This window comes from Gymnodraco acuticeps, unplaced genomic scaffold, assembly GCF_902827175.1.
Source record: "Gymnodraco acuticeps unplaced genomic scaffold, fGymAcu1.1, whole genome shotgun sequence".
NCBI classification, from domain to species: domain Eukaryota; kingdom Metazoa; phylum Chordata; class Actinopteri; order Perciformes; family Bathydraconidae; genus Gymnodraco; species Gymnodraco acuticeps.
Genome location: NW_022990673.1, coordinates 34258 through 46528, shown reverse-complemented (window position 1 = coordinate 46528; position 12271 = coordinate 34258). Strand labels below are relative to the sequence as shown.

The following is a 12271-nucleotide window of genomic DNA, read 5'->3' as shown; positions in this document are numbered from 1 at the left end:
AACCTTCATTAATGCACAGCAGAGGAACACTCACTGTTCTCACACTCCTTCTTTTTCTCTTTTCATCTATTGTAACACCTGCTTCTATGCTTCCTCCCTCTACTACTTTCTTTCTTTTCTGCCTGAACTTCCCGCGACTCAGGAGAGAGAATGACAGTTGCTTCAGGGAAATTGTCTAATTAAGCACCTTGAATGAGAATAAAGTGCTCCTAACTTGCTGTTAGGAGGAGAGTTGGCAAGTCTTGAACACAAAAGCTTAAGGAGTGAGGGAGATGCCTCGCTATTAGTCAATTTGAATAGTTTTTTGCCAGACTTACAGTAGGCAATACTTTAGGGATGTGTTGTGTGTGCATCTGCCTGAGTCAGTGTTTGTGCACCTGAGTTTCTGTCAGTGTTTGTTCTCTCTTCAGGAGACCCCCGTGTGCGAAGTAAACCAAGATGCTCCAGTTCCCTTTTCTTCTCATTCTTGGCACGTATCCTTCTCGACCTTGTTATTAGAACGCATTAATCTTCATTAGCATTAATAGCCTATAAAGACCCAGAGGACACAAAAATAAATGTTGAGACAAGCTTTCTGCTGAGTCACCAGTTTACACGGTGGCACTACATTCAGAGACAGAAAAGAAAAGATTAAGAAAGTCTGTGAACTCAAGCTGCCTTCCTCCTCAGCCTCTCTGTCAACTCTGAGAGCCGATACTTGATCACAAAAACACCCACTCTTACAACAATGATATACAAAACAAACAAACCAGTAAACAAAGAACTATAAAACATCACAGCAGTTTGTAGATGACAAGTTCAGCCAAAGTACTCAGTGTAGTGAGGCTTAACAAGAGTGTAGAGCGTGTGAGGGGAGATACACTTGGAGTGACATGACTAATTGACCAATGGGATTCCAACAATAGCAACCTGTGGTCCAGAAGCAATGGCATGATGAGGGCTGAGTGACTGATACCTTTGAACGCTATATAAATCAAATAATACCTGTTTGATTCGATATTAGCTAGTTTTTCTTATTCTCTTGGCTTTTTTAATAACTGTTTTTAAATGTAATTTAATAATGGGTTTCTCCTGCATAAGTTTAGCATTTTTTGTAAAGCACTTTTAAATGCCTTGTGTTGAAATGTGCTACATGAATAAAGTAGTTTATGTAACACTGTTGGACCCAAGATTGTCAGTATAAAAAAATAATAAAACATTTATGAAGCTGAACAAGAGATATCATCTTTTTTTCATGCCATGGATTCTCTTTCTCGTCAAAAGCTGCCAACGTTACACACGAACGGTCGCCAACAGTAAGCATGGAGATCAGCTATTTGATGCTCCTATCGGCTAATTTATCCTGCAGCTATAGCATGAGCAGCAAGTTAGCGAGGTACGGTAAACTCACTTCTTTCTGACTCCACACCCTAGGATTTCTTTCATTATTAAATGTAGCAATCAAGTGACATTACGTAAAGTTATTTATCTGACTTTGCACAGCACACACCGAAGCCTCAAAATACTTCTTTACAGCTATTTACACATTCAGCAGTACTCCCTGACACTTTGATGTGCAAAATCAGAGCTCCTTAGGGACAAATAATGTAGAGATAGAGTCAGGAATTTGAAACACTTGGGTAAACTGTGTGGTTACGGTGAAAAAGAGAATGTTTATGCAGGTCTGTGAGAGCAAAACTCTGTTCCCCTGCAAATTCAGACATGCCCTCATTAAGATGCACTAAGTCACAGAGATATTGAATGTTAACAGGGAAGTTTGCAATATGGAAGTAGTTCCTGTGGATAAGCTTTTTACATCAGAGGACAGTTTATATGCCAACGCATCATCATACAATCATTTATTTACAGCTAGTGACTTTACATAACAAAAACATTACCTTCACTGTAAGAACATGTATATGTGAGAGACAAGGTAGAATATGAGGTCAGATAAAAGAGAGCACAATGAAGAAGTGACAGAGCGTCTGGAGCTTTCTGAAGCGATTACCCTCAGCCTGCTCTCCTGCTCATTAGTCTCAGAGTGTCGGCTACAGTTCATTGTCTGCTGGCTGCTTCCAATCTGCAGTTACTGGTGTTGCTGTTGGCATCGACGTACTCAAAAGCCGTCCTATCTGTCTGCCCCAGATTCACCCGCAGTCCTCTTTAGGGGGAGTTTTGCTCTACTTTTCTTTAGGTTTTCTGTAACTCTGTCTTGTTTTGTTTTTCTGTCAAATGACTACTGTGTGCATGCATTTGTATAGTGTGTGTTTGGAAGTGTGTATCATTGCCAGAAGAATGAGTTAGTCACAGGGCCTGAAACCCTATTTTACACTGGATTATATTGGTTTCAGTGGAAAGTGGCGGTATATAATGGTCACACTGAACTTTCTAAAGCCTGCAAACATAACAATTTTATTTCTAAGCAAAACTCAGGCAAACTCACCTGTGTTTGCCTACTGATCACTGCACAACCTTATATAGTCACCTTAATATAAATGATTTGACAAAGAAAAGCGTCTAACAAATGACATGTAATAACTAATGGTAGCAGGGCACGGAAGAGAGTAGGGGGAGAAGAAGAAAAAGTAAAGGGCTAGCATGCCTGCGAGTTTTGGGTGAACAGCGTAAAACTTGGGATTAATTATCTAGACAATCCCTTTAACACAAGCTTTCTGTATTTAAATTTGTAATTATTCGTTTTTTTAAAGGATTATTGTTTCATTTAGCTTGAGTTTATTTTGTAACCAAGAGTTATTAACACTGTAGTTTACTGCTCGGCGTCAAATGTGTTCGACTGCTGAATAAACAGCGAGAACATATTTTGATAATTGAGGACAGATTGATTCGGACATTTGCGTTCTCACATACATGTCCTGCGGTTAATGTCTAGATAAGTTCAGGGTCGCAGTGCATGTGTGAAAGGGACTACAGTGTATGTGTAGCTGTGTGACGGTCTGTTAGGTGCAATATGTCAACTTCACAACTCTAGGAAATGTTTAAGCATCACACAAACATTTCACACACAGTCACAGCAAAACAGCAGATGCGGCCTGCACAGACTACAGGCACACTCACACACAAACAGAAGCAAACACACTTACAGAGAGTGACAAAACCTCCTGCAGTGCACCAGAGATGAGAGGCACGACAAGATGCAAGGAGTGCAGGGTGTGACAGCAGAAATGTAGGGAGAGAAAAGGAAAGGAAACAACATGAAACAGAGGTGTCTAAAGGAGAGGAATGGCAAAGTATCAAATCCGCACTCTTACACATGCACGTTATGTTGTATTTCTCCCTGGAAAGTCTGAGCGAAACGAATTTCCGAGTGAACGCAGGATGAAAAGCGAGAGTGCAGGAAAGGAGCTGATGAGAAGAAACCAGCTAATTCTTCTTCTGTCACTTTTCACTTCTATCAGGCTGCGAGAAATGTGGTTTCTGCTTCCCCAGATTAGGCAGCGAGTCTAAAAGAAGGCAGGACGGACTCAACAGTCAGTTTCAGGGCTGAGAGGAGAGGAGAGTTAAACAACTGAAAGATGTCTCTATTGGTTAAATATCCATTCATTACTGATACAGAACTGTTGAAAAAATAACTGCCAAAGGAGGGATTTTTTATTGTTTCCCACGGTTCCCACACATTCTCCCACTGCCTGAAAAGGGTCTAAGGGACTCCTTTGTTTACTTCCGTAACATAATTTCATCACTTTGTAACCCTCACGCTTCTATTGGCCAGCGCTCTAAGGCCCCGTCCACACGGAGACCTTAGTCGTTTTCAAAAAGGTCTTCCGTCCACACAGAAACGGCTCAAGAAACGTGTAAGTCCACACGAAAACGTTCGAAAACGCTGGAGACGCTGTAGTACATATGCCGGGCCTGTAAGTGGCGCTGTACTTCCGCCATAAAATACACCAAAAGCAGCGAAGAAGACGTATTATTATTATTATATTATATTATTATTGTTGCTGATGGTTGTGGTAGAGGAGCTGTAAATGTTGCACTAAAATCTGTATCATGGTCAGTAGCGTCTGGAGCACGAACGCAAACCTGTGATCCGCCATTGTTGTTGTTGGCGAAACTCCTTCCGTGTCAACTCAACAGGAGTGACAGTCCGCACACACACAAGACCGCAATTATGGCAGAAGCAAAAAAGCCCAAAATATATAATTTTCACTCCGAGTGGGAGGATGATTATTTTTGTATCTATTCCAATTCAAAGTCCGATCTGTCTCATCTGCAATGCGAGCGTGGCTTTATCGAAGAAGGGTAATTTAGGAGCGGCATTTCAAAACAGTGCACAAACGCTACGAGACGGAATTCCCTCCTAATTCTGCCCGACGCTCCCAAAAGGGGAGGGGCCTGAAAGGACAGCTAAATGCACAGCAGTCCATTTTCACCAGGCCCAACAACAAGAGCAAGGCTGCTACCATAGCATCTTATCGTGTCAGTCACGTTCTTGCGAAACACATGAAGTCTTTCAAAGACTGCGAAGTTGTTAAAGAAGCTTTCCTGGAGGCTGCCGACGCGCTTTTGGGGGACAGTACAAATAACAGTAGCATTTCAACAGGTTTTTGATATAATAAAAACTCAAGTTAGATACCGTTATTAATCAGCTGTAAGTTTTAGTTTGTTTGAACATATTCATTATAATTATTGTACAAAACGGTATAAAAATGCAAACTTAAATTGATTATAGTCTATTATCAATTCAGGTTAAGAAACTAGTGTTGCTTGCATCCTATTTTAAAGGCATTTATTTTTATACTCTACTAAAATGCAACAAAAAAAGGGTTTGATTCTATTAATTTTGTCATTTGTATTGCACTTTGGCAGCAGATTCCTGAGTAGCTTCAGATCTGAGTTGTCTTATTAGTAAGCCTAATTTATACTTTTGTAGCAACACTATTTTTATATAATGGCAAAGAAAGGGTTAAGAGTCTTTTCTTTTTTCCTGTGTCATATGTGGCAGCACTGTTCAATGTTTCTTGAAAACATTACCCACTGTAGTGACGTGTGAATAAACTCCAACTTTGTATCAACAACACTGTTGTGTAACTTCAGTTAAATACTTGTATGTGTGTAGATTAGAAAGAGGTAAGATAAAGGATAGTATTTTATGAAGTATTAATCGTACAAAGGTAAGTTTTATACAAGTAGAAGTGTGTATTTACCTGGTAGTAGGCTGTCAGTAATGGCTACGCCTCTCTATTTGGACTGGTAGATCTCGGCAGACTGGCAACTTTAAAAGTAGCTCTCGGTTCAAAAAAGGTTAGGCACCCCTGCTCTATATATTTATTTTACCACTCAAAGCAAGGTAAATAATACATATATAGAGGATAGAAATGATGGCACAACAGCAATTTGATGATGTGCCGTATACGTCTTTATTTTAACGTCACAACGGCATTCTCAATTTTTTTTAGACTAACAATGGTTTTGGTGTCCTTTATCTGCAATATAGAGCACTGTAAAAGATAATTTAGCAAATAAAGACCAAGCATAACAACTCATATCCCAGAAAGAATGTGTTTTGAAGGAATTATATTGGGTGTAAACAACAGACTGATACTAAAAATAAAGTGAACTATTAGTGTATGCTACCTGCAATTTATTGAAGACTTCTTTTGAAGCCAGAATTGGCAAATGGCCAGGGAACATTACAAACATATTCAGTAGTTGAGTAGAACTGAGAAACACCTTGCACATGAAATGAAACAGTTTTCCCGCTAAGATTTTCTGCAGGAACAACTAAAATAATGCCAGCCACAATGCAAATTATTTGAGTTACTGTAATCACATGGCTTTGTTTGATGGTCTTACTTGCGGACGTGTATGTTTACATATTTATCCCTCAGGTGAGAATCTATATTGCACACATAGTCAGTGAAGGCTGTCCTGGTAGCTAATAGGGCAGAGTGTGCGCCATTAAAGCCATTACCAAAGATGCCTCCTCTCTTTCATCCTTTCTCTCTCACTGTTAAATAAAGCAGAAATGCCAAAAATAAATAAATAAATAGCCATTGAATCTATTCAGCCTCTAAACACTCTCCACCTCCTCTTCAGCACAAAACATCCAGGAAATGAGACAGCCGGACCACTTCACTGAGACAGGGACCAATTGGATGACATTTAAATAGATGGAGCCTCGAACGAATGAGTTCATTTCCAGCGTTCATGTCGCGGTTCAGACCCCCCTCTCGATATCTAACTGAGATCACAATGAACTGGCAGAGCAACGCCTGCTGCAAATTGTACTTTTCACAGCTGTTTCCTATATTTATGCAACCGGCAAGTAGCGAGAGATAAAGCTATGGGAAAACAAAGAATTCCGATTTACACAATCAGACCTGCTGCTCCCAATCAGGTATTAAGGCAGCGGCGCAGCAGGAGAGGAAACGTACCGCAGCTCCAGTGCATGTCAAATCAAAGGCACTCTGGATGGAGATGTACTTATGTACGTGCCTATTTGTGTGTTTGGAAAGGAGATGAGAGGAGGGGAGAATCAGTATATAGGGGTGTGCAATACTCGAGAATGAAAATCCAAACTTGTGAGACACAGCAGATAAAGTATTTAATGATCTGCCTTGATTTAAAGAAGCTGTATATTTATTATAACACAGTTGTAAACAGCACAACATAAAAATCCATGTACTGTAAAGTCTCTGTGGCTTTTTTACTTTCTTGTTTGTGTATGATCTACACCACAGGAGGGGCATACATATTAAAAAAGGAAGCCATGACCTCGGGGAAATTACAAGTAAGACTTACTGAAGTTACATTTCCTGCAGTGGGCGATCAAAAAGGGCAACTACAGTAAGAGTTAACTAGTATGTGGAATACTGTTAGATTAGAGGGCCATTCGAGCTATTTACTTCATTAAAGTTAGTGGATTTTTCCTCTCTCCAAGCCACTTAATCCTCTTGTGACTTCTCATATTTATCTACCAACCTTTAGTGAAGTCCAGAGAAAGTTGCTAGTGCATTCATATAAGCTGAAGGAGATTAAATAAACGAGAAAAAGCACAAGGGTGACATATCACCAGTCGGTAGCTGATGTTTGTGTGTGAATGCCTGTGTATGAATTACTAGAAAATAACACACACTAAGGGTTGTGTTGAGGTGCTGAAAGTAGAATTGAAATTCTTGATGGTTTGCCAACTACTACAATAAGCCTGCACAAACGAGGCAAAGTGAAAAGTTCATTTGGGGCCTGCCAAACACTACTGTAGTTTCTACAACATTTAGAAGGTCTGTCTGCTGCTTCTCTCTGGCTTCGCTCGGTTTACTCTCTCTTTTATTTCTTCTTTCTCCATCGATTGTTCTGCCCCGAGTCTCTCAGACCACAGAAGAGCCGTAAAAACTCTTCTGAGAGTCGAGGTCGGAGGTCACGCTAGACCAGTAGAGATACAGTTGCTTTTATATATCTCAGAGCAGATTCCTAAATCTCTATTCCCTGTTCTCTCAACCATCTATTACATATGTCTCCTTTACTATTCTCACACTCTCTTTGCCCCTCCAACTTTTCATTCTTACATTTTTAATTGTGCTATTTTAATTCTTGTATTTCAAGGGATGTTGGGGTTTTGCATTAGTCAGAATTGTTAGTTGGGAAGCAAGCTCCAAACTCACTTGTATTCAATTCCCAAAGTATCCCTTTACACTTATAATATAAAGGAATTTGTATATCCTGGAATTCATTTGTATAATCTAAAGTTAAAAAGGCTACAACTAATAATAATTGTTTGTTTGATTTTGGTTGTTTGTAGAACCATTTCCTCACATAATCTGGCACATACTGTAAAAGGCAGCTCATGTGCACTTCTTCACCATCTCTCCAATCTATTTTTGGAAGCCTTTTATTTACTGTTAATGTCACAAAACCTTCAGTCTCGGGATGTACACTCAAGCTTAAGAAATCTGGGCACTTATCCATCAAATTGTGCAAAAACTTAAATAATCAACCCTAATGTATAGAGCAGCTGCTGGTTTCCCTCATTGATGTAACATGCAGTTTGTGAGCAGCCTCCCTGCTAGCGCCCATCTCACAGGGGAGTTCCCGTAATGAGAAAAGACACCAGCTGGTCGCAGGTGTCGTACAGAAATGGATACATTATTCCAAAGGGCTTCCCTCCTCCTCTTTGTCTACATTCAGATCCTCTTCCTCCCACCTGCACCGCCTACTCTGTCTCCATTAACCCTGTTGTTCTCTCTCTAACTCTGTCTCCACATCTTGCTCTTATAGCATAATCTTTCTCTTAATGTGTCACCTCCTCGTTCTTCTTTAACTGCTCATCACCCTCTTTATCTTCTGCCTGCTACTTCTACTATCACATCATCTTGCTTCTTATCTACACCAATTTTTACCATTTGCATAGTTGTCTGCTCTCACAAAACACACTCCCCTGTGTTGTTATTGATGAGAGAGCAGAGTTTTAGTGCAAATTGTTACCTTTCTCACAAGTCGCTCCTCCGTAGCTGGGCAGACAAAGACACACAAAGGAGTTGATCTCATCGATGCAGGTTCCTCCATTCTGGCATGGGTTAGACTGGCAGTCATCAATGTCTGGAGGGAGAGAAAAGAGAGGGGGTGTGGGGGGAGATACGGGTTGAGTCAGGTTGATGCAACACACATTCACACACAGCAAAATCATTGTAGGTACTTTCCAAACTACCTGCAACAGTTTTGACTGAACCCTGGGAGATCAAACTTTTGGACAGATTAGAGGTGTTTTTGAGAAAGGTATAATTAAAGGGAATGGATTGAACTTCATCAGTGAGAGGTTTGGGATGCACTGAAGCGCATGATGCTAATAGCAATGTGTTGGCAGGACGTGCTGCAGTTTTCTAAACCTGAGCTGAAAGAGCAAATTGACGGAGAGGGGTAGAGGGTAGAAAGACCGAGAGACATGGAGGTTAGAGAGTGATCCATCCAACACATTCATGCACAACGAGTTGTGTGCAAACTGTGTGCAAATCCATTGTAATACGTGCATAAGCGGCCAAACAATGCAAGCAGACAGATGCCGTCTTCAAGCTTCGCAATGACCAAATCAAGTCTCGATGTCTGTGCGCATAATGTACACACTCACACAAACAATCACACACACATATTTTGCAGAGGCGTTGCAGGGGTGAGAGTTCTCATTCAGTTGAAAAATGGTAACTGTATTTCTCGAGCTGATCTGTGCCGAGGGGCAAAATCATTAAAACGGCAGCTGGCATCCCACAATCCTCTGCCATCACAACATCTCGGTGAGTCCCTGGGGCCACGGCAAGAGGTCATTGGAGCAGAGGTGGAGTGAAACAAGGCGGGGGTGGCAGGAGAAGGTCGGAAGTGACGAAAGATGCAGGGAAGGAAATGCTAAAAAAACACAGAGTGAAGGAGATGTAATGAAAACAAGGGGAGAGGTGATTTAAAGCTGCGACTTTGGGAAGCTGGCAAGTTTCAGGGTTGGATTACAGGGGCTTTGCAGGCACACAGTTTGGGGCGGAGGAGTCTGTTTGGATAAAACAGTGTGACAGCACCATTGCTACTGCTCTGCTTTGGGCTGGCTGATATTAATAGGCTGAATTTGATGCAGGAGGTACAGACCCAGTCAGAGGAGTCATAATAAGATGGCATTTGTATTGGTTTAGTGTATCGTCGCAAATCCATGTTTAATTCTCTGTCTGACTCATGATGGGGTGGAAATAAAATATAAATAGGGAATAGAACTTCACAGCAGGGGCAGCAATTGAGTCACACACACTTCAAAAATCCGTTTGAAGGCAGATGATCTGACATACATCTAACAGGGGGCTGAGTTTAGGCTCCAAACTTTGATTTTTGTTACGACAGTCAGTCTGCATTACAAAGTAGAGGCAGAGAGGGTCTGATAAAAGATGCTGTTGGATTGCATTATGGGAATTTAATGATCCAGCGTGATTTATCCTAGGGACAAAAAATCAGGATACTCATTTGATGTATTCTAAATCTGTCACTTTTGAGTCCCTCAACTTTGAAAAAGTTAGATGTCAAATCGCTGGTGACGACCTTTAATCTTGCTGTGTTGCGTGACTAAGGGATCTTTGTTAAGGGATCCAAAAGTTTGGAGATGAGTAAATTGTTGTTGACAGTCTGCAACATTAATGATAGGAGAATTGCCTAAAGATGAATATTTATAAGAAACTGCATTAGGGTTTCTATGCCAGTCACGTAAGCTGTTATAATCATATTTTTTTTATTACAGCGTGACATAATGTTATTTTAGATCATTAACGTTTAAATTCACCACTGAGACCCAGCAGTCACCACTAAGTGAAGACATTACTCCACAGGATTATTAGCTAATTGTGACAGTTAACCGCCACAAAACAATTGGCCCCACTCTCTAAAAGGTGCTCTGCAGTGAAGAGAGGCCACGCTCGCTTAATGGTGTTAAATGGTGTGATGTTGAAGTTAAAGGACAAAAAGCTGTATTTTAGTCCAACCAGGCATCAAGTGATAGAAACCCGTCTGGGGTAATTAAACCGCCTGCTCGAGTCCAGGAGTGATGACATAACAAGTACTTATAGCAGGCAGAGCAGGCATCTTCTTCTATGTTTTTTGTAGAAAATAATGTGTGGAATATAATGTTTGAGTACAAAATACATTTGAGACCACAGCTTTAAGTACAGTATTTCCAGTGCAGATCGACAACAGAGAATGATATAACCCCAAAATATCTGTAATAAATATGATTATACAGATCCCTGAGTGAACATTTGAGGAAATATAATTAATATAGCATGTATGATGAACGATAGATTACATGACATGTTACTTGTTAGACGCTTTTATCCAAAGCGACTTACATACTCAGTACTGTGGACAATCCCCACAGGAGCAATTTGGGGTGAAGTGTCTTGCCCAGGGACACAACAACATTGCAGTGGGGTTTGAACCTGTGAACCCCTGATGCGAATACATCCGCTCTATACACTGCGCCACACGCCTCCCGATAGATGCTGCAAATATCCCCCCCTCCTCCCTCTACACCAGGAACCAGATGAGCAGGTTGCCAGTACAGCTGTTCAGAAACAGCTACTGGGGGTAATACGAGCCAGCATCTGGCCTCATTAAGCACTGCAGCACTATAAGGAGTGGTGGAAGCCCCTGGATTTTAGGAGCACTGGGGTCAATAAAGTACACCTCTGAACATCGGCTATTAGAGGGGCCACAGTGGGCATGTTTTAAGCTGTTATAGCAACCAATATAGTGAAACCATCTATAGACAGTGGCAGCTGGGGTTCACAGACCTTCATTTCTTCAAATTGAGGAAAATTCAAGCACAAAGGTGGTCAATAAATACCAATCTTATCTTAAATGACCAAACACAAGTAGCTTGATAATAGCTCTTTTTACTCTCAACCAATTAGATGGCTGTCCTCGAAAAACGTTATACTGTGGCAACAAGGGATAAACACATGAGGAACTAATCACTTCAGATGTAATCGCGGTAGGCTTTACTGTATACTGTCTTAATGCAGATAGATTTACAGAGTAGGGCTGCTGGTCAATAATTGTAATTGCGATTATTAAATGCGATTATTCATTGACTTTGAAAACATCCATTTATTGGAGAAAAAAAATGTGAACAGTATGTTTTTAACAGTTGATTACCCTGAACTTTAAGTATAATTCAACTGAAAAACCAAAAATAAATAAATAAATAATAATAATCGTTTTATTTCGATTACGTTGTTTTCGTAATCGTTGCAAGCCATAATCGTAATCGCGATTAAAATACGATTAATTGAGCAGCCCTAATACAGAGGATGAAAACCTAAACTAGATCAGTAAATTGGCTGGGATGATGCATCAACATATATTATCTTATTGCAAACATATTCAAATTATGTGCATGTCAGTATTGAGGTAACAAGAACATTGCAATACAGATATACATAAGTAGCTTTTGAGCATATTTGATACCATGTCTTGATTATAAATTGTGCCTTTCCAGCTGAGAGCTAATACCTGAAAGCTTTAATGATAACAATGGCTCACTCTTTACATTTCTTGGTCCAAATTTGACAAACTTTAAGGATTATCATCAGAAATGTGGAAGTAGGTCTGAAAACAAAGTTGTTCTGGAATATTGTCATGGAGATGTCGTGATTTGACACAAGCATCACACTTAAATAAGGATGAAGTTGCAGTAAAAAGTCCTGAGAAAATAAACCATATCCAAGTCAGACATGTTTGAAGATATAAAATAACAGTTTGGGTATTTTACAACATAAAGGTTTACATTTCATAAAGAATGTATATCCAAACA

The 12271-nt window shown here is 40.2% G+C and overlaps 1 protein-coding gene across 1 annotated transcript in view; it reads right to left on the bottom strand.

Moving 5' to 3' along the window:
- LOC117555087 (neurocan core protein-like) overlaps positions 1–12271 on the bottom strand; it is a 58494-nt gene that overhangs the window by 21330 nt on the left and 24893 nt on the right. Inside the window, exon 3 of the mRNA XM_034229790.1 lies at positions 8422–8535. Coding sequence (XP_034085681.1) covers positions 8422–8535 — 114 coding nt within the window. The remainder of the gene's footprint in view (positions 1–8421; positions 8536–12271) is intronic.